General features: G+C 41.4%; 1 protein-coding gene across 2 annotated transcripts in view; it reads left to right on the top strand.

Annotated features, from left to right (window-relative positions):
• hars (histidyl-tRNA synthetase) overlaps positions 1 to 23,958 on the top strand; it is an 86,764-nt gene that overhangs the window by 39,630 nt on the left and 23,176 nt on the right. For both annotated transcript variants that reach the window (XM_034181018.1, XM_034181017.1), the window contains exons 9-11: positions 5,467 to 5,594; positions 11,395 to 11,673; positions 19,111 to 19,227. In XM_034181018.1, coding sequence (XP_034036909.1) covers positions 5,467 to 5,594; positions 11,395 to 11,673; positions 19,111 to 19,227 — 524 coding nt within the window. The remainder of the gene's footprint in view (positions 1 to 5,466; positions 5,595 to 11,394; positions 11,674 to 19,110; positions 19,228 to 23,958) is intronic.

The raw sequence follows: 23,958 nt of genomic DNA, 5'->3' as shown, positions 1-23,958 counted from the left end.
TCTCTTGCACATCTCCAATTGGTGCAAAATGCTGCTGCTCGTCTTTTTACAAACACCTTTAGACGTGAGCATATTACGCCCGTCCTGTGCTCACTCCACTGGCTTCCAGTTTGTTTTAGAGTAGATTTTAGTGTTTGCTTTTAAAGCTATTTACGGCCTTGCACCTTCCTACTTGTCTGAAATTTTAACTTTGTGCACTTACAGTAGGACATTACGGGCGTCTGGCCAGCTTTACTTAGATGTTCCGAAGTCAAGATACAAAGGCTGGGGTGATCATGCTTTTGCGGTAGTCGGCCCCAGACTGTGGAACGAGCTACCTCTTGAGTTACGTACTATTCCTGACCTAGCACTTTTTAAATCTAAGTTAAATGTTATGTGTCGGACGCAGCTCGGAGAACCGACCAGCGTTTGAAGGACCCAGTATGAAATAAGCAGAGCACGGTTCAAAGGCTAACTGAATTTAATACATAACAGTGATAATATAACAAAAAGGTGCGGTCTGGCGTGGTGCGCTCCCAGCAGCGCTAACGGTCCGGAGCCAGAAGCTGTTTCGGACCCAAGGACCCCGCCGACAACAACCGAGTCTGTGAAAGAAGGAACCATTATGTGAGTCCACACTCTACACACCGAACACTTAAAGGTGTACAAACAGCAAACACTTCCTGGCTTGATTACTGATCAGCTTCCCAACCTGCAGGCATGGAACAATCAGTTCACAAAACTCCACTGCAGTGAAAGCTGATACATGACTAACAAACAGCTCAATACAATAAGGTGTGAGGGACACCACATTTACTGACTGTATAACTGTTAGTCACAAAATCTAACGTACCTCAGGAAGTGTGCTGACGAGCGTGAGACCTCACCCCCTCCTCTTTCACAGACTGTGCATCAAACCTGGACGTTCTCAGCATCCGCTGTTGATGAGATGGCTCCCGAGACGACGATCTCACCCGTCTGGTCACAAGGTCGAGTCTCTGGCAAATACACACTGTGCACTCCAGTCTTAAATGCCAACATGTTCCAATCCATCCAGATGCACCACAGCTGTGAGTCCTGACGAGTCGCAGGTGATCAGGGTGAGGTCCTGACAGCCTCAGCAACACAGCCACTCAGTCCCAAACGCACGCCACCTGGGAGGAAAACCAAAAGACAGAAACAAACTGGCAGCCAGGCCCCCCCAGCCATATAACATTAAAGACTTATTTATTGAAACTGGCTTTTAACATCTAGTGGGGAGGTGACATGTTCTGTTTTTACGTGCTGTTTTAAAATTTTATTGTATATGTGTTTTATTTTTGTGAATTTGTGTTTTTAATGTTAAGTGGTTTGGACAGCAGTTGGTGCTGTAAAGCGCTCTATAAATAAATGTTGATGGATTGATTGACAGATTTTTTTTTCATGTGATCGACTGGAACTCAGCCCACTGCTGAGTTCCACTGGAAATCAGCTCACTGGTTGGCGATCGACTGGTTGGGCACGCCAGCACTAGACCATCACCTCCCCTTCACATACAGCACTCTGTGTGTGCGTGCATGCGTGGTCCCATTTTGTGGTTTCTTGGGTTTGTCACTCTCTCTTCTTGTGCGACAGTTTGCTCAAAGCTGAACAGCCAATCAGCTTTATCGCTCTATCTAATCTATTAGTGTGTTAATTTGGGGAAACAGTCGCTATTGGCTGTTGCTGAGTTCAGATGTGCCGACCGTATCGAACGGTGTGTCTCATGCAGATGTGGGTAAATATGATGCTCACTTTGTGAACAAATGTGAGATGAAGAACCGGATGTGGAGGTTAAAGCAGAATGCAGAGGTTGTGTTTTGTCTTAATGATGAATAAACACAGCTTCAAAAAACTTTGGAACACCTGTGTTTAGAACAGACTGATCCAGGGTCCATATCAAAAGAAACACGTAATGGGCCTTGATACACAACCTTCTCTTTGGAAACAAATGTTTCAGGTCGTGTACCTAGTCACAACAGGCAGCAGCAGCGTACGAGTGAGTGCTGTTGACACTGATGTCTTTGTTTTGCATCTGCACTTCTACAAGCAGAAGCAGCTGACTTGCAATCTGGTTATGATTGTAGCGATTCATGGAGAAAGTGTTCTGACATCAGAGCAGCAGTTGAGAAACAAGAAGACATCATTGAAGATATTTTGCCAGCTCAAGTGCAAACAAGCTTGGCAACACAACAGAGTGATGACAATGTCAAGCTCCAATGCATCTCTTTCATTGTATCGTGTTGTGGACATCAGAATGTATCAGATATGAGATCACTGCGATATTTGGTTTGGATAACTAAGATGGCCCATCATAAGCTTGCCTCTGCACCTCAATTGAGAGTTCTAAAATATGCTTTGTGGCATAACAAGTAGATCTTTGTGTCAGTAAGGCATAAAGGTATGATATAATAAGGATTTTTGAGGTAAAGATTCACTCTATACATGCTGAAATGTCGTTAAGAATACATTACATGATGAATTTGATTATCTAGCTGTCTTCCTCTCCCTTAAAAACATGCATTTCCCACAAAAAGTAGGTCTCTATGTGAAGAAGGTGAGATATAGCCATTTAAAGATATTTTGTGGACAACTGCAGCCATTTTGAATTTTGCTTATAAAAAATTTTGATCAAGGGTGCAGTCACTGCACCCGGCTGGAATACCTGAAGGAAGGTCGAAACAATAAAATGTCTGTTATATCTCAGACAAGGTTACACAAAGAATCTCATTCTGCCACCAGACTATCTGACATTGAAGCAAAGTTTTACACCAGTTTTCATGAAACCATAAGACTTTTTTTGTTGCTCAGCAACTCAGTGAAATTCTGGTTGTCCTCTAAATTTTGGGAGATAGGAGCCCGCTGGTGATTGAGGTGACATTTTATTGCTGCTGGGGATGCACCGATACCACTTTTTCCAGACTGAGTACAGGTACGAGTACATACATTTTTGGTACTTGTCGATACCGAATACCAATACGAATACTTAATGATACCATTACAGTTTTATGATGACTTTGAAAACATGTTTTATTCATCAGTTGTTCCTTACTTTGACTGTAACTGCTACCAGTATCATTAGCTTTGCTTTTATTTACAAACATTTCACTTAAATCATGTAACCACTTTTTGACTCCAACAAATTGTCCTTTAACATAAATCGTGTGTTTCTTAACAAACTTGTCACTGGCAGACATCTCACTGAAATGTAACCTGTGGACTTCAGCACTACAAAATATATGACACCAGGAACTGAACTGAAGCTGTCCATCAGTAACTTTATTTATATCTGTGAGGACTAAAAGCCTTTTTTGAAAATGTGAGGGGCAGATTCATTTTGATGAAAAGAAGCTTCTCTGTGTTATCAGCTGTGAGCCTGTTTCTGTTTTCATCTGTAAGGGCCCCTTCACACAGAGTGCGAATTTGGTTGACTTGTGCATAAAGTGTGCATGAAGCAGGAATCATGTGCAAAATGTAAAATCATAGCTGCCTTGTATAGTTGTGTGCGCTGTGCGAGCCCATCGAACCCTCTCGCGGCAGGTGTCGGCCATATTCCAAGTAACACGCACGAACATCTAAAATTGCTCGCATGACACTTAGAAAATGTGTAGCCATTTGCACTATTAACACAGCAACAGTCAGCAGACAATCCTTGTCAAGCTGGATGTGAAATTTGTCTAAGTGCCCCACGAGTGTGGCTTTGCAAACAGACACAGTGACACGTTGGTGTGCGCACTGAACTGCCAGGAGGTGTGGCCGCTGACGGGAGCATCTGTGTGGATCTGGATGTCACGGCTGGGGACGTCCAGAATGTCACATGGCTGTCCTGCGGGACACTGTCCACAAGACATGCGTATCGAGCAGGACACGCCGACAGCAGATGTGGACATAAGAACTCACTGCTTCTCATTCATGTCATTCATGACAGAGGAACAGACAGGTCATGTTTGTATTGCCTGCTAGATAAGAGGGATTCAGTACAATGCAGTGTTTTTACAGTGAGGAAAATAAGTATTTGAACACCCTGCGATTTTATAAGTTCTCCCACTTAGAAATCATGGAGGGGTCTGAAATTTTCATCTTAGGCGCATGTCCACTGTGAGAGACATAATCTAAAAAAAAATCCGGAAATCACAATGTATGATTTTTTTTTTTAAATTATTTATTTGTATGTTACTGCTGCAAATAAGTATTTGAACACCTGTGAAAATCAATGTTAATATTTGGTACAGTAGCCTTTGTTTGCAATTACAGAGGTCAAACATTTCCTGTAGTTTTTCACCGGGTTTGCACACACTGCAGCAGGGATTTTGGGCCACTCCCTCCAAAGATTTTCTATTGAGTTCAGGTCTGGAGACTGGCCAGGCCACTCCAGGACCTTGAAATGCTTCTTACGGAGCCCCTCCTTAGTTACACTGGCTGTGTGTTTGGGGTCATTGTCATGCTGGAAGACCCAGCCATGACCCATCTTCAATGCTCTTACTGAGGGAAGGAGGTTGTTTGCCAAAATCTCGCAATACATGACCCCATCCATCCTCCCTTCAATACGGTGCAGTCGTCCTGTCCCCTTTGCAGCAGAGCACCTCCAGAGTATGATGTTTCCACCCCCATGCTTCACGGTTGGGATGGTTTTCTTGGGATTGTTCTCATCCTCTAAACATGGTAAGTGGAGTTGATTCCAAAAAGCTCCATTCTGGGCTCATCTGACCACATGACCTTCTCCCATGCCTCCTCTGGATCATCCAGATGGTCACTGGTGAACTTCAAATGGGCCTGGACATGTGCTGGCAACATGCGTTGTCAAATACTTATTTGCAGCAGTAACATACAAATAAATTATTAAAAAAATCATACATTGTGGTTTCCGGATTTTTTTTTTTAGATTATGTCTCTCACAGTGGACATGCACCCAAGATGAAAATTTCAGACCCCTCCATGATTTCTAAGTGGGAGAACTTGCAAAACTGCAGGGTGTTCAAATACTTATTTTCCTCACTGTATATGGTGTGTGGTTTTATTTATTTATTTTTGAATATGTCCATGTCCTTTCTGATATCAGGACAGCGATGGTAGCTCAGTGGTAAAGTTTCTGACATTCAGAGCTTTTGGAAAGTGCGGGTTCGATTCCCGTGGGTGGCATGTCATTTTTTTTTTTTTTTTCCACAGCAGCTTTGAGATGTGTAACCACATCGCATAGCTGCTGTGACAAGCTGCAGTGCTTCTGCATGCACCAAACCGTCGCAGCATGTATTTTTTTTATTTATTGTTTCTTCACAGCAGCTGCACGATGTGGTTACACATGACCTTGCAGTCAGGTGGAGATCCTAATGAGGACGATGAGCATTTTTTGATTACAAGTAAATGAATACAGGATCGGGCTGATATCCGATATTGGTATCAGGATCTGTGCATCCCTAATTGCTGCCGATGGTTGTAAAGATCTTCAGCAGGACCTGTTCTGTGCTGTAGGTGGAATCGACCTGGCAGAACACCTCCTTCAGGACCAGAAAATGTCCCAGAGCAGACAAGCCTGTGCAGGCCTAACTGACATGAAGCTGCTCTTCACCTACCTGCAGCTTTTCCAGGTCACAGATAAGGTGAGAAACTGGGGTTTTATGAATTTTTAATTTCCAAGACTTCCATGTTCACACATTCATGACATGAGTGTGTTCTTGGCAAGGTTTGACTTTGAAAATCAACTTCAAAATAAGAGCATATTAAAAATAAAAGTGACCAAAGCTCAAAATCCTGATCTAATCTACACTGAACAAAAATATAAAGACAACACTTGTGTTTTTGCTCCCATTTTTCGTGAGCTGAACTCAGAGCTCTAAAACATTTTCTAAATACACAAAAGACCCATTTCTCTCAAATATTGTTCACAAATCTGTCTAAATTTGTCTTAGTGAGCACTTTTCCTTTGCAGAGATAATCCATCCCACCTCACAGGTGTGGCATATCAAGATGCTGATTAGACAGCATGATTATTGTACAGGTGTGTCTTAGGCTGGCCACAATAAAAGGCCACTCTGAAATGTGCAGTTTTACTTCATTGGGGAGGTCTGGGGGGGGGCAAAAAACGGCCAATACCTGGTGTGACCACCACTTGCCGCACACACAGTGCAACACATCTCCATCACATAGAGCTGATCAGCAGCCAGACGCCATCACATTGTCCCGCTCAGGTCAGTTGCGATGATGAACTGCAGTCAGGTGGAGACCCTAATGAGGACGACGGGCATGCGGATGAGCTTCCCTGAGACGGTTTCTGGGAGTTTGTGCAGAAAGTCTTTGGTTCTGCAAACTGATTGTTGCAGCAGATGTCTGGGCAGCTGGTCTCAGACTGTCTTGGAGGTGAACATGCTGGATGTGGAAGTCCTGGGCTGGTGTGGTTACAGCGTGGTCTGCGGTTGTGAGGCTGGTTGAATGTACTGCCAAATTCTCTGAAGCACCTTTGGAGATGGCTTATGGTAGAAAATGAACATTCTATTCACGGGTAACCGCTCTGGTGGACATTCCTGCAGTCACCATGCCAATTGCACGCTCCCTCAAAACTTGCAACATCTGGCATTGAGCTGTGTAATAAAACTGAACAGTTCAGAGTGGCCTTTTATTGTGGCCAGCCTAAGGCACATCTGTGCAATAGTCATGCTGTCAGGGCTGGGAAAACTCCACGGATTTCATCATGGAGAGGGCGGGGGGTTGTTAGTGTTGTACTCTAATCCTTACAACTTCGTGCAAGTTTTGTAAATCCACGGACACTGATCTGTATAACGGATACAGTTTAGTGTCCGCGGATACGTGGAGTAAAATGCCACTCAAAGCGCGGCTGTTACAACAGTTGTCATAAAGCGAGACTGGCTGGTTGCTAGGCGATGCTGTATGCCTGCTCCAAGATGCTTTTCTTAAGCTCAAAGTAGCATGTTGACATCGCTCACTTTTAGAGCTATGAACTTTTTAAAAGAAGAATTCTGCAGTATGTTTGTGTCACGGAGCAAAGTTGAACAGAGAGAAGATGGCGTGAAAGATGGTGTGATAAAGTTTGATAAAGAATCTGTGGAACCGGTGCTGTCTTGAATTTAAAGGTGTCTTCATGAACACATTTGAAAGCTAAAAGTAACAGGAAAAGAAAACTGCATCTTGTGCCCCCAGGAAACACGGTAAGAATTTTATTTTTTGGAAAACAAACTAGTGCTGTTCAAACAGGATTTCAGACAAGATTATGTGACTTTTTTTTTATTAATGTAGACTTTCTTTCATTGGAAAAAAGACACTGTGGCTTTGAATGGATTTACAAGAATTCACAGAATATAAGTGACTTTTTTACTATAAGTTATGTTATTGATATTTTACCATGATTTTCTAAATATTCTACAAGCTTTAGCTGTGGTTTTTGAAATGCTTTAACAGTCTTTTCAGTCTTCATGGATTTCATATTGTTTAATTGTTCTCAGTTAATGCATAATTTGGTTTACAATTAAAAGGAAAATCATTCCAGGTCCTACTTCCACGTCATATTCTGTTATTTTAACATTGTCATTGACAGTTCAAATGAAAGGTTGAATCAGCAGCATTTAAATATACGCTTCTTTTGAGATTTTGTTTTTCCAGGAGATGCTGAAAATCCATCAATAGATACAAAATTGATTTGGTTTTTGGGACCCCGCGGGCCCTAGATCACAGATCACGGGGGGGCTGCACCTCCCAGACCCTTACAAATTTTCCTCAGATTTCACAGCTTTCATTTCACAGTCCTGAATACTGTCTAATCAGCGTGTTGATCGATTTTCGGTCGATTTTCATCGATTATCTCAGTAGAGGAGAAGTGCTCACTAAGACTGACTTAGGCAGATTTGTGAACAGTATTTGAGAGAAATAGATCTTTTGTGTATATAGAAAATGTTTTAGATCTTTGAGTTCAGCTCATGAAAATGGGAGCAAAAACAAGGGTTGTGTTTGTATTTTTGTTCAGTGTGTATTTAAGCTTTTATTTATTTATAGCTGCAGACCTGCAATTAACTAACAAACACCTTTTTTTTCTTTCACCAAAATGCACCTAAAATCTCTTTCTGATGATGGCATAATGTAAAATATGCTCATAAAACCTTCTTACCTCTCAATTAGGTCACGTTTTACTCATGAATACACAAATTCTTGATTGTTCCTACTCAGAGACAGAAAACCAGAGATGCTTCCAGATGATACAAGGGTGTTGGGGGGGCCTCCACAACACCCCTTGGTTAAAGATCCACTTTTGAAGATGTTTTTCATAATACAGCTACTTATAATGTTAATAATTATTGTTACTTTAACAACTAAAATGTTTAAATCAGTATTTCTCTGGGCCCAAGTTTTACTACAGTTCTGGACTAAGTTTAATTGATGAGCCATATAAAACTAAGTTTAGTTAATTTAACTTTTCTGCATAACTAAAGTGGGATGTGAAGCAGTATTTTGTTTTAATGTAATGTCTAAGCTCAGCGTTACTGGGTCTGTTTGGAGTTCTAGCTTTAAAATCAGGTCAGGATGAGGGAAGCCAAAAATATGAAAATGATTACAGCTCTTGTAGTTTTTAATCTTCTCAACTAAACATGTAGGTTGTCATATCAATTTTGGTTAAAGGCAAAGAAAAGGTGAAAATGTGCAAAAAATACAAATACACACATTAAGCAGCATAACTAAATTGGGGAGAATGGGTTTAGAAAATAGTCATTAAAAAACCCTCCAGAACTCATCCCTGGAGATCAAAACCTAAAGGCCCTGTCACACCTTGATGATTTAGCCAGCATTTGCCAATCGTATTAAAAATGCTGGCATAAGTCTAATAAGTTAAGGGTGAGGTTTTTTTTTTTATTTATATATAACTTAAGAGCACATTGAAACGCTGAAGCTTGCTGATGTACGTCCTGATAAGCTGAGCTCCTCAAAAAGTTTTGGGCATGCTAAAAATTTTCAACGAGTGCCAGTGTGTGACTGATACGTTGTAAGTTGTAGGTAAGTTATGTGATTGTTGGTACATGTTTCTTGTAATTTACTTGCTGCCCACTGATTGGCTGAAACATGTAGTCCTCATGCTGACAGACATTCACACACACGGAGTAAATCTGACCTGTTTATTTCAGTCCAATTCACCATCATAAATCCATATAAAGCACATGATTTTTGAAAATGATGCCTGGAAATACTTTAATTTGTGTCTGGAAATGCAGCGTTTTAAAGCAAGTCCCTCTGTGTGTTTTCTGCTGCAGGTGCATTTCTCATGCCGGTGTCACACTCTGAACACACAGAAGCGCTGTGATGGCTTTTAAAGTGCCATCACTCTTGGTGTGATCATCAGACGACCTGAATGATTGATCAGAGTGATCATACCTGATTAATGCGCTGTAACTCTTGAAAGTGTCGTTGGTGTGATCATCAGATGACCTGAATGATCGATCAGGGTGATCACACCTGATTAATGCGCTGTAACTCTTGAAAGCGTCGTCGGTGTGATCATCAGACGACCTGATTGATCGATCAGGGTGATCACACCTGATTAATGCGCTGTAACTCTTGAAAGCGTCGTCGCTGTCTGTGTGATCATCAGACGACCTGAACGATCGATCAGGGTGATCACACCTGATTAATGCACTGTAACTCTTGAAAGTGTCGTCGGTGTGATCATCAGATGACCTGAATGATCGATCAGGGTGATCACACCTGATTAATGCGCTGTAACTCTTGAAAGCGTCGTTGGTGTGATCATCAGACGACCTGATTGATCGATCAGGGTGATCACACCTGATTAATGCGCTGTAACTCTTGAAAGCGTCGTCGGTGTGATCATCAGACGACCTGATTGATCGATCAGGGTGATCACACCTGATTAATGCGCTGTAACTCTTGAAAGTGTCGTCGGTGTGATCATCAGATGACCTGAATGATTGATCAGAGTGATCATACCTGATTAATGCGCTGTAACTCTTGAAAGTGTCGTCGGTGTGATCATCAGATGACCTGAATGATTGATCAGAGTGATCATACCTGATTAATGCGCTGTAACTCTTGAAAGTGTCGTCGGTGTGATCATCAGATGACCTGAATGATCGATCAGGGTGATCACACCTGATTAATGCGCTGTAACTCTTGAAAGCGTCGTCGATGTGATCATCAATCTATCAATCAATTTTTTTATATAGCGCCAAATCACAACAAACAGTTGCCCCAAGGCGCTTTATATTGTAAGGCAGGCCATACAATAATTATGTAAAACCCCAACGGTCAAAACGACCCCCTGTGAGCAAGCACTTGGCTACAGTGGGAAGGAAAAACTCCCTTTTAACAGGAAGAAACCTCCAGCAGAACCAGGCTCAGGGAGGGGCAGTCTTCTGCTGGGACTGGTTGGGGCTGAGGGAGAGAACCAGGAAAAAGACATGCTGTGGAGGGGAGCAGAGATCGATCACTAATGATTAAATGCAGAGTGGTGCATACAGAGCAAAAAGAGAAAGAAACAGTGCATCATGGGAACCCCCCAGCAGTCTACGTCTATAGCAGCATAACTAAGGGATGGTTCAGGGTCACCTGATCCAGCCCTAACTATAAGCTTTAGCAAAAAGGAAAGTTTTAAGCCTAATCTTAAAGTAGAGAGGGTGTCTATCTCCCTGATCTGAATTGGGAGCTGGTTCCACAGGAGAGGAGCCTGAAAGCTGAAGGCTCTGCCTCCCATTCTACTCTTACAAACCCTAGGAACTACAAGTAAGCCTGCAGTCTGAGAGCGAAGCGCTCTATTGGGGTGATATGGTACTACGAGGTCCCTAAGATAAGATGGGACCTGATTATTCAAAACCTTATAAGTAAGAAGAAGAATTTTAAATTCTATTCTAGAATTAACAGGAAGCCAATGAAGAGAGGCCAATATGGGTGAGATATGCTCTCTCCTTCTAGTCCCCGTCAGTACTCTAGCTGCAGCATTTTGAATTAACTGAAGGCTTTTTAGGGAACTTTTAGGACAACCTGATAATAATGAATTACAATAGTCCAGCCTAGAGGAAATAAATGCATGAATTAGTTTTTCAGCATCACTCTGAGACAAGACCTTTCTGATTTTAGAGATATTGCGTAAATGCAAAAAAGCAGTCCTACATATTTGTTTAATATGCACTTTGAATGACATATCCTGATCAAAAATGACTCCATTTAGTGTAAGGGTTTACTTGGGTGATCCCTGTCACTTTGTGTTACTGGGGGGACATGTCATCTCCTGATGACTCTTGTTTCAACACACTGTTATTTTGAACACAACTGTATATCTTTGTGCGTCACCCTGCAATTGAATCAGCTTCTGTTTAAAACGAACACAGTTCAAAAGTCAAATGGACCACTTCTCAGCTCCGTCCTAACGTCCTGCATCCCTTCCAGGTGGTGTTTGACCTCAGTCTGGCTCGGGGTCTGGACTACTACACCGGTGTCATTTATGAGGCGGTGCTGACACAAGCTGGGGTGGTTCCAGCCTCCACTGACACCCAGAATGGGGAAGTCGGACAAGGAGAGGAAAGCGTCGGTGTGGGTAGCGTTGCTGGTGGAGGGCGATATGACGGCTTGGTTGGAATGTTTGACCCAAAAGGCAGGAAGGTCCCATGTGTAGGTGTCAGCATAGGAATAGAGAGGATCTTCTCCATCATGGAACAGAAGACTGAGGTAAGACTTCTAGCACACGAGGGCTCCTATTCCCTGTTTGACTCACTTTTGAGGATATTTCCAGGATGTGTGGTAAATATGGTGCCACATTAAGCTGAGTCTTGATCTTTGGCGATGGTGAGATTTCTGTAGTTTGTGGCTGTGTGCTAGCCTGACAATGTGCTAGTATCAGGAATCGTGTCTTAAAGTGTGAAAACCTAATCCGTTTTCTTATGTAAAGCATGCGGCTCCAGTTGGCTGTAGGAGTCATTGTGATTATAGTGTCGGCAGTTAGCTGTAACCGCCCAAGAGGAAACACAAGTACCACATGAACCATGTGGTACTTGTTAGAGCTGTTTTCAGAGGCTGTAAGTAATTGGACAAATATCAGAGATGTTCTTGAGCTTGTAAAGTGCAGCACTAACGCATTGTTTCCATGAAAACATGCTTTGAGTTCCAACGCTGTGATACTTTAGAGCATGACTCCACTGAATTAAACCATACGCAGAAGGTGATAAACGCCGCCTCTGGAACAGGATGGTGAGTGTCTGCTCATCGCTAAAGCTGGGCAGACACTGTACGATATTTTCAGTCGTTGTACTCGACTCCAGCTCAAACTGTACAACAAAACCGTAGGGTGTAAAAGTTCAGAGCAGATTTATGTTCTCACACTATACGGCCCGATGCTCTGATGTGATCCGACTACTCACGTTGTCCGTTCAAAAACCACACATCAGAAGCAAAATGTAAACAAGCTTTTTCTCTCTCTCTCTCTCTCTCTCTCTCTCTCTCTCTCTCTCTCTCTCTCTCTCTCTCTCTCTCTCTCTCTCTCTCTCTCTCTCTCTCTCTTTCCAAACTTCATTTACATTTCTAATTTTTTAGAAAAACTCTTGATGGGAGACATCAAATTTTTAACAAAAAAAAAAACACGTCTTTTTCTTCTCTAAAAGAGTCAAGACAGAAGTCATACTACCAGAGCAAGAATTTTAGCTGAGGAAGCTTCTGTGCTTTGAAGCGTAACGTCCTCACGTCAAGCAACCCAGTCCATTCGAAGGTTCAAGCTTCTCTACTATGGAAACCACCTGGACAACTGAGAGCCTACACAGAAGCAATGTGATTATTGACCATCAGATGACAAAGTAAAACCTCTTATATCATTTTAAAGTCAGTTTTAAGCAGAAACAAGGCGATAATCTGACTCTTTGAAATGATTGGCGCACAGTGAATGCATCAGCTAGCAGCTTGTGTAGCTGCGGCACTCTGATCGCTTCCTCCATCTTTTATGATAAAATAATGCTGAGTTTATGTAGAAATGATTGTTGTACAAAAGCTTCAGATGTCTGTCGCTGAGACAGATGATGACGGGAGTGCAGTTTGAAGCAGAAACGAGGTGTTAGTTGGCGAACCGCGGCTGATGATGCATGCGTAGTAAAGGCAGGGTGGGCCGATTTTTAGGGGGGACCGTTCGGTCGGCGACACCAGAACTTCGGTATGCACATGTGCAGCAATTCAGTGTGCCAAAAAGAAGTCCAATAAAGTTTGCAGTGGGCCAAGATGACAGCCAATCAGCCTGCACCTTTTTAATCATGTGACATTTTTGAATCAATGGTCTATGAGAAAAGTAAAAATAGTATTTAGTCTTTCTTTTCCCAATTGTTCATATGACTAGGGGTGCTAGTCTTCTGTCGTACCACGGATTTCCATCAAAATCGAAATTCAGATTCCGTTATTTCCATCACAAAATCTGCATGTGGATTTGGCACACGTTTTACACCGATGCCCTTCCTGACCCATGAAACTCCACATTATATGGAGAAATGTGGCAGGGGTTGGGTTTCAACCTTCTTGACGATTACTTGTGGGGTGCCTCAGGGTTCAGTCCTTGGACCATTGTGGTTTCTTTTGTATATTAATGATACATGTTTTGTTTCCAAGTCCATAATTTGTATTTTATTTGCTGATGATACGACTGTGTTTTGTAGTGGGGATCATTTGGGACAGCTCCAGGACACGATGGAGAACGAATTACAGAAATTTAGACAATGATTCGATTCAAACAAATTATCACTCCATTTTGGTAAAACTAAGTGTATCATATTTGGGAATAAGTCCAGGAACTTGAGGAGAAATCTATTATTACATGATATTGGAATTGTAAGAGATACAAAATTTCTTGTTGTTTATATTGATGATAAATTAAGCTGGAAAACACATTAAGTTAAATCTAAAATGTCAAAAGCCATTGCAATGCTGCATAAAGCACAAGACTTCCTCTTCCAATATTCATTAACCATTTTATGTCATACATTACTTGTTCCACATTTGACCTATTGTGTTGAGGTTTGAGGAAATACATATACAGTGGGCTCTCGTTTATCACAGGAGTTGCATTCTAAAAATAACCCGCAATAGGCGAAATTCGCGAAGTAGTCCGTTATTTTTTTTTTACAATTATTATAGACGTTTTAAGGCTGTAAAACCCCTCAATACACAGTTTATACACTTTTCTCAAACAGGCATTAACATTTTCTCACTTTTCTCTCCCCTGTGTAAACACTCTCAAAGTTCAAACCTTAGTAGAAAAATAAGTCCAGTATTATAGAATGAAACCAAAGATCAAAACCTGTTTTCAGGCCCAAACATTTGTTTGAGAAATAAAAATAGAACGTTTTCCTATAAATAATTATGATGGCTTTTAGAACTAACGAATTTAATTTTAACGATCAACCTATGAGGTTGGACATGTAAGAAATTATTAATAGTGACTCACCAGTATTTCAGAGTTCCTCTGACCGCGCCTCTGCGTCCTGGCACCAATCTGCTGTAGCGTCTTTATCCACTGAAGGCCTCGGTGCCGGTGTCTTTTTCCGAGTGAAGAACATAGTTATGGGTAGTTGTTGGTGCTATTTTTTCTTATGGGCGAGAAGATTCTTGTAAACAGACATGCCATTCTGTACTGTACAGGAGACATTGCACGGAGGAGACTGATTGACAATGGTCTACAGTCCCTTAGCCAGTCAGGACGCAGAACACAATGCGTGTACTCTCCCTTAGCCAATTGCGGTGATGCCGACCGGTGCCACGACCGGCCTGCCCGATGAGGACGCAGAACACAATGCGCTGAAAAACAAAAGCATGCAAAATTGCACTAAAAAATCCACGAAACTGCGAGGCTGCGAAAGGTGAACCGTGTTATAGCGAGGGACCACTGTATTACTAATACTAACCCAATATGTCTGTTGCAAAAGAAAGCTATAAGAATTATCAGTAATAAACCATATCGTGAGCCAACAAATCCGTTATTTGCTTGTTTACAAATTTTTAAATTCTGGGACTTGATTGATTACATTACAGTACAAATTATGTACAAGCCCAATTCTAATGAAATTGGGATGTTGTGTAAAATGTAAATAAAACAGAATACAATGACTTGCAAATCCTCTTCAACCTATATTCAGTTGAATACACCACAAAGACAAGATATTTAATGTTCAAACTGACAGACTTTATTGTTTTTGTGCACATATTTGCTCATTTTGAAATGGATGCCTGCAACACATTTCAAAAAAGCTGGGACAGTGGTATGCTTACCTCTGTGTTACATCACCTTTCCTTCTAACAACACTCAGTAAACGTTTGGGAACTGATGACACTAATTGTTGAAGCTTTGTAGGTGGAATTCTTATCCATTCTTGCTTGATGTTTGACTTCAGTTGTTCAACAGTCTGGGGTCTCTGTTGTCTTATTTTGTGCTTCATAATGCGCCACACATTTTCAGTGGGCGACAGGTTTGGATTGCAGGCAGACCAGTCTAGTACCCGCAACTCTTACTACGAAGCCACGCTGTTGTAACACGTGCAGAATGTGGCTTGGCATTGTCTTGCTGAAATAAGCAGGGACGTCCCTGAAAAAGACGTTGCTTGGATGGCAGCATGTGTTGCTCCAAAACATGGATGTACCTTTCAGCACTGATGGTGCCATCACAGATGTGTAAGTTGCCCATGCCATGGGCACTAACACACCCCCATACCATCACAGATGCTGGCTTTTGAACTTTACGCTGGTAATAATCTGGATGGTCTTTTTCCTCTTTTGTCTGGAGAACACGATGTCCATGATTTCCAAAAACAATCTGAAATGTGGACTCATCAGACCACAGCACACTTTCCACTTTGTGTTTGTCCATTTCAAATGAGCTCGGGCCCAGAGAAGTCGGTGGCGTTTCTAGATGCTGTTGATGTTTGGCTTTAGATTTGCATGGTAGCATTTTAACTCGCACTTGTAGATGTAGTGAGGAACTGTGTTAACTGACAATGGTTTTCTGAAGTGTTCCTGAGCCCACGCGGTAAAATCCTTTACACATTGATGTTGGTTTTTAATGCAGTGCTGCCTGAGGGATTGAAGGTCACGGGCATTCAGTGTTGGTTTTCAGCCTTGCCACTTAAGTGTAGAAAGTTCTCCAGATTCTCTGAATCTTCTGATTATATTATGGACTGTAGATGATCCCAGGTGTTCTTTGGGCATTCATCAACTTTCCCAGTCTTTTGTTGCCACTGTCCCAGCTTTTTGAAATGTGTTGCAGGCATCCATTTCAAAATGAGCAAATATTTGCACAAAAACAATAAAGTTTATCAGTTTGAACATTAAATATCTTGTCTTTGTGATGTATTCAATTGAATGTAGGTTGAAGAGGATTTGCAAATCATTGTATTGTGTTTTTATTTACATTTCACACAACACAATTAAAGATCTGAAGTACAGTAAAAAGTCATTGTGTTTCCGTTAAGGGTGTTAATATTTGGAATAATTGTCCTGATAATATTAAAAGACCTGGTACATTAGTTGGCTTTAAAAGGCTTTTCAAAAAGAATATATTTACCTGTTACAGTTTGAAGGATTAGGTTTACAAATTTTGTCATTGTGCTTGGTGTTGTGCGCTATTGCTTGTTTGGTTGTTTTGAAATTTTAGTGATTAAGTTACATTGCACAATCTTTGGTATAATACCTGTAAATAATCAGTGTAATTGCCAGTTTTCTTCAGACAAGTCAGGGGATGGAAACATGAACATTTCCAAGTCACTGAATATGTCTTGAACTTTATTTACATCAGTTATGAAGAAATACAAACACACTGACACTCTGTGGTAAATACGAGGTCTGCGAGAAAAATAACGTACCTTTTTATTTTTTTCAAAAAATATATGGAGTTGAATCACGTGCGATTACATCAGCCAACCTTGAACCCTCGTGCGCATGCGTGAGTTTTTTCACGCCTGTCGGTTACGTCATTCGCCTGTGGGCAGGCTTTGAGTGAGGAGTGGTCCACCCCCCTCGTCGGAATTCCTTTGTCTGACTTCTTCCTGAGAGACTGGCGCTTTGCTTTATCCAAAGTTTTTCAGAACCTGTGAGGCAGATCGAAGTGGACACCATTCGAGAAATTCAGCTGGTTTTCGGTGAAAATTTTAACGGCTGATGAGAGATTATGGAGTCTTACTGTCGCTTTTAGGACTTCCCACGGAGCGGGACGTCGCGTCGCGCTCTGAGGCGCCGCTGTCTGCCTGTTTCGAGCTGAAAACCTCCAAATTTAAGCCTCTGTTGACCCAGGACATCGTGAGAGAACAGAGAAATTTCAGAAGCGCTTGGGATCAGCAGTTTATCCGGACATTCCACTGTTAAAGGAGATTTTGTAATGAAAGACGTGCGGACGGATTGGCGCGTCGGCAGGCAGCCGCTCATGGCCCGGCGCCACAGGAAAAACACCTCTTAAGTACAAAAAATTAAATTAAAAATGACCCTTGCGGATGTTACGCCGTCTGTCAAAACCAAGTGGGAGATATAGATGGTTAAAAGTCGCATAAACTATAGCTAACATTTACACTTAGATGGGCATTCTACTTTGAAATATGTATTCTCCGATATACATCGTCAATTTGTATAAAAGATAAGCGTATTAAGAAATTATAACAAGTTGAAAACAACCTGAGAATTGTCCGTCAAAAATAACACCCACAAGGGTCCATACTCAATTTCACTTTTCCATAATGGAAAAGTGACTTTTTTAAAGTTAAAAGCTAATGAGTTATCTTGAGCTTTGTGGTTTATGAAAGAAATATATGTGTACTACAATTTCAATCTAGTTTGCAATAAAAACATGTAACTTGAAAAATTGACCTTTGTGTTACACTTTCATAACAGTTTAGCATATTGTGAGCCGTGAAAGAAAACCCTCCTCTGTGCCACTTCATCATGAAGCTGTATAACTGGGGAAACAAAATGCAAATATGCACAATTTCTCCAGTGACTATGGGGAAATGACTAAAATTGCTGAATAAAGGTTAGAAAATTATTTATTTGTTTGGTGTCGATCTGTATTCTGTAAAATAGTGACTTCAGTTTTACTGCCTGATTGCTTTGTGGTGATAAATATGGCACCATTTGTTTACTGATTCAATTAGAAGTCTCACTTTCACAAGTCTGAATCTTCACATCGGGTTTTCCATCCTGAGATACACTGTAAGAGCAAATTCATGGCATGAAAATGTTTTTACTCTCAATTTGGTGGGTCACAAGTTGCTTTGACATTGTATATTCTACTAATACAAAATATACACAAATGAGATTACTTTCTCTATGATATACTCTATATTCCAGTGTAGTGTTTTCAGATTTCTTTCAGCTTGGTCCAAATTATTGAATAATCTTACTTTCACCCTGGCTGGAGTGGCCGTATCATTTTATTTGATTCACTATTTTCACAGAGGAGCGCTCCCTAAAAGCGGCGCTGCAGGTGTGTTATGAGCATTCTCTTAATATCTTTAATTTGATGCAAACGTGCAAACCTCTTACTTTCACCCCTGATTATTTCCCATCTTTAACTTCATAATGAAATTACTTAAGGATTAGATTAGTATCTAGTATCTGGTGCTGACACATAGTGTGTTTGACAAACTGATGGTATTATTTTCTATCTGGACTGGGACTAACAAATTCATTCAAAGTCTATTATATAAATAGTCTGATCCTCTTCTGTATTTGTTTTGACAAATAGCGGCTGTACAAATGTGAGTTTGAATAAATGTCACAGCACAGAAAATGCAGATTTATGGTGAAATTTTCCTAAAAACATTGATCATGCCCACATTGATTTCTGTCTGGTTGTTGGACACTAACCAAGATGGCGGCGCTCTGGTAACAGCCAGAGAATGAGCAGCTCACCCCAGTCCTCCATCTAGTGAGTCTATAGAAATCGATGGTCACACCAGATTCATCACCAGGATCAGCCATGTTGGAATTTTACTCCCTAAATGGAGAGAGTTGATATTTGAATACATGATGTACGTATGATAACTGGGTGTGGACTTCTCACAGTGGTGGTGGGTGTCAGTGTGCCCACAATTTAATATCTTGGAACAAAAATCAAAAATGTGATGCTGATATCCAACATTTTATGGTGTTCAGGCATTGTCGGAGAAGGTTCGTACCACAGAGGTCCAGGTCATGGTGGTGTCTGCTCAGAAGAACCTGTTGGAGGAAAGACTTAAGCTGGTGACTGAGCTCTGGAATGCTGATATTAAGGTACAGTAGCTGTGATTACTGTGGATTCTAGTGCAAGGATTCAGAGGTATTACAGGGGTGTCCCAAACTTTAGTCCCAACAAACACACCTCAGTGGCACATAATCTTTTTATATATCTCACTCTTTTTGTATATCTCACTCCAGGCAACACTAGTTTTTAAGAAAATTCCATACCAGATGATAAATTATTTTTCTAACTCTTTAATTTGTGTGGTCACTGATATAGCTGATAAAAGTAAAATAACTCAGTGTAGCGGACATTCAACACGTAATGCACGTTGTGGACATAATTCACCATACAGAGGTCTGCATACTGAGTTTTCCTGTCTTGGTAATTTGTATTCTATGCATATAAAGCTATTGCCTGTCTTGGCTCCTGCATGGGAGACCAATGTGTATTCTATGCATATCAGTCTGATTCCAGTTCTCAGAGTGCTTCGGCCTCTTTAATGTGTTCCAGCCGAGACTGCTGTTTTGTTGATGTGTGTTCCTGTTCTGGTCACACATTGATGTGTGAAGCGCATATCAAAGCCTCTCGGCGCTATTAATGTTTATTCCTGTCAGTCATGTGACAAAATGCTGACTCTTTAATGTTTTCTTGTTGGGACCCCTGTGATATTAATGGGTGGGGCCCAGCTACTATAAAAGGTCTGTGAATTGTGTGAAATGAGAGAGAGACAGGAGAAATAGACAAATAAGTGGCACGCTGATGTGTTGCCACAATGGGAAGCTGTTGCTCCTTCTTTTTGGATCCGGATATAATGTAGCGGAGGTGACAGGTTGCCATGTAATCCTTATAGAAGGACGCATTGTGGCACCACAAAAGTTCAAGCGATGCGACGGACACGAATGAAGCGACGCGAATGACGCAATTGGTGCGTTTGTGGCGCGATATCGCATTGTGTCACCCTCCTCCCCAAGTTAAAAACATCTTAACTTTTTCGTCTTGTCGCGCCGCAATGACAGGTCAGGGACTGGATATGTAGTGATGTGGAGATGTCTGGCTGGAGTTTATACTTGACGTGGACATGTCCTGTCTCTGGCAGTCAGCCTGTGAGCAGGACTTATGTCCCTTTTGTCTTTTATTTAACACAATTATGACAGTTTGAGGGGAGAAAGCGAGGAAGTGCAGCAGCAGCCGGTGTTTTTTTTTTTTTCCTTTTTGCGTGCGCACGCGAACGAATCATCCATGAAGATCATTTTATTGATTACACAGATGTATAATAAAACAAATGGTGACTGGTTTATAACACAATTATGACAGAGTTTGAGGGGATGGTCTGTGAATGACGTTTAGCACTGGGAAATATACCGGTTCTTTGTTTAATAAGAGCCACGAAATACAACCTGTTCTTTGTTTAATAACAAGATTTTCAATTGGTCTAGCTCGATGTGATAACCAATCATTGAACGTGTTTTAATGTGGCTCGATCTGTATCAGAACAAAAATCTTTGTCAAATAGGTGTCAAATACTCGTATGTGTATCTATATCAGGCATTGACATTAAGCTTTTTAGTGTACTTGTCCATAGGACAAGTAACCCTGGCGGTTTACTTGTCCTATAGGAAAAGCTGGTTGTCCGGACAAGCGAGCGCCATAGGCGCGAGCCGCATGAAGCATGTCAAAGGTGCACCCCTAGGTGACACCCCTAGGTACGTGTCACCCAGGGGTGTCTGGGGGCATGCTACTGTGGAAGTACTGAAATTACACTTTTTCATAAATTGCTTCTCTCCTATGTTTGTGGTAAAATTGAATTTCTAAAAAATAAATTTTATTGCATGCATACCCTCTAGCCTTTTAATCTGTTAACCAAGACATAGCTCATAATGTTTCTCTTCTGCGATTGTTCATAATTGGGGAAAAATTAAAATAATTGGTAAATGCCAATGTGCATCTGCTTCTCTCCTGTGTTTTCTGAATTTATCACTGTTCAATGCATGATCATTTGCCAGTATATATTTTATAAAGCAAATCAAATTATTTTATTTCAACATTTAAAAATGCCTTACTGGTCCGCAATTGAAGGAAAATCCCGACAGACATGGCAGTATTTTGTGTTGTCCTCTTCCTTGTGCCCAATCCTGTCTCCAGCTACTCACAAACTTCCTCTCTCTTTCTCTTCATAGCTCTTCTTTGAAGGTTCTACACTTGCAGGGCTTTATGCTTTGTGTTTGACTGGTGTTTTCCCTGGTATCTGGTCCGGTTTTGGAGGTTTTAGAAAAGACATTCTGTTCAATATATTCTTCAAAATGCGTGTTAATCGATGCAATGTTCTTTATCTAATGTTTCCCGCCACAGCATCTTGTAAGAAGATGCTACGAACGCACACTCCATACAGTGGTCTCGCGCACACATGATACAGGGTTCTCCCCAGAAATTTTTAGACTAGCGGTGCTGTTGGCAGTTATTGCCCGAGGCGGAGCGTTGGGAGTCATTTTGACTGGTTTTAGATGCACTGAAAGCAAGAATAATAGACAAAAAATGTACCCTTATGTTGTAATATCAAAGTTCTTTTTTATATTTTTCTATGTTAAGAAAATAAATGACATTGAAAAGTTTAAAAACACATTAATATTTGATGGACATAACATTTGCTCTCTTCTTTAAAAATGACACACTGTACCTTTAATCCTGTACCTTTAAAAAAAAAAAAAAAAACAATATAACCCCTAATTGTCTTGTTTGAACAAGAGCTAAATCTGATTCTGATTTGATTGTCAAATCAGAATCAGATTTATTGGCAAGTAACTTCTCACATACAAGTAATTTGATCTGGTGTCATTGGTGCAAAAAAAAAAAAACAATAATAAAAGAAAATGAAAAAAATAATTCTGGAAGAAGTAAAGGAGTAAATCTGTTCTTTTAAAGATGAATCCTGGATGAAACTTTCTGAATCAGTTTTTCACACTTTACTGTTTCACTGAGGCTGTGTGGTGAAGATGATGGTTGATTAAAATTTTTTGCTGCTTTTTTACATCTAATAAGACTTCTCTCTCTCTCTCTCTCTCTCTCTCTCTCTCTCTCTCTCTCTCTCTCCGTATTTGAGCAAATTTTGGAAACATGAAGGCTTTCAACTGTAAAATAAAGCCTATAAATGAATTTCTGGAGCTATACAAGCAGAAGGAGCTCGTTTTATCTAAAGACTTTGACGGAGTTTTTTTTTTTCTGCTGTAGCGCTGCTCGGCTTTCTGTCGGCAGGGGAGGGGGGATAGCGGCCAGTGCAGCACAAACAGCCTGGCTGTATTTTAACAAAACTACCTGATAGCAGAGCAGTGTGTGACGGCGCTGTCAGAACACTGTGGCGCGGCGTGGTTGTTCCATTGTCTGGGGAGAACCCTGTTTTATCATCATGTTTTCCGATTGTACACTGCGTGGAGTGTGGCAGGAAAAAACCGACAACGCTTTCTCGCGAGGTGCGAGAAGAATTTGAACGTTTTAAGCCCCCCCCAAAAAATGCCACTTGTCCAGTCGGACAACAATTTAGAGCTACTGCTTGTCTGATCACATTTTACACTTGTCCCGGACAATCGGACAAGCGTTAATATCGATGGTAGTGTATGAACAAAATTATTGAAAAGCCATTTCATATTCTAGTCTGTAAAGTTTAGTTCATTACAAACACTGCTCTGATGTTCTGATGAACTACAGTACTGATGATGCTGTTTGTTTTATTAAATTAGAGTTCTCATAGCTTCATTGTTTGCGGTTATTTTATTTTTGCTTTAGAAAACTGCATTGTAATTGACATCAAATATGGTAATGATTGTTTAAAATCTGTAACACTGGGTGTTCCTGAGAGCTTTCCAAACAGATTTGAAAAGGCCTAAAATTGCAGCCCCCAGCCCGGGACTTTGCCCTTGAACCCCATTGGGGACCGAGGCAGCCCCCAAACCCTTCGACAAATTAGTTTCAGGCTTAGCCATATTGCCTCAATGCCAGCCCTGTTAACTGCACCATACTCTGACCTGTTAGTGCCTGGATGGCAGTGGTGACGCAGCGGGTCCCTTCACCGTTCGACACTTCCGCATGCCACTGGAGGGCCGGTGGTACAGCTTTCATTAATCACAAACTGCTACCTTTTGCCACAGCTAAAGTGTCTGAACCCTTGTCCACCCAACAGGAGTGACATCTCTCTGATATCTCACAGTTCCCCACAGACATAGGGAACGTTGTGGGCAAGGCGAACATTACCTCGGACCAAGCTTTTGCAGCTACGGTCCACCTTGGCCTGGACTACACCCACATGATGGCTGATCAGACCACCGACCCAGAGATGCAGGCCCTCAGGTCTATGGCCACTGGGCTACAGCTGACAGACATCACTTTTGGTGACGGGGGTACCAGGTTACTGGGCAGTGGCTAGACTTTGCATGGAGCCGGTCTAGAATGGAGCAGTGAGGTGCATCTTTCCCTCCACGAGCCTTGGGTGTGCACCTTGGGCAAGTGCTAGTACACCCCTAGCCTCCCTTGCCAATGTTACGGTTTCCATGCTGCCTTGCATGTTAGCTCCGGGAGAAGTAAAGGCTAACAGAGTAAATCCTGTCAGAAAATCTACATCCTGTTGGACCTGATGGTTGTCCTGGTTTCCTTGCCTCCTCAGACGTTCTGCAGGACAAAAGAAGGACATTCATCCGAGGACAAGCATGTGGCCTTTTATTTCAACCTAGGGCTCAAGCGCTGAAGGTATGGTTGTGACGGTCATTGTCATTCTCAAATTTGGTATCTATGGA

Source organism: Thalassophryne amazonica, chromosome 11, assembly GCF_902500255.1.
Source record: "Thalassophryne amazonica chromosome 11, fThaAma1.1, whole genome shotgun sequence".
Taxonomy (NCBI): domain Eukaryota; kingdom Metazoa; phylum Chordata; class Actinopteri; order Batrachoidiformes; family Batrachoididae; genus Thalassophryne; species Thalassophryne amazonica.
Note: the sequence above shows the minus strand (reverse complement) of the source record. Positions and strands in the feature narration are given on the sequence as shown.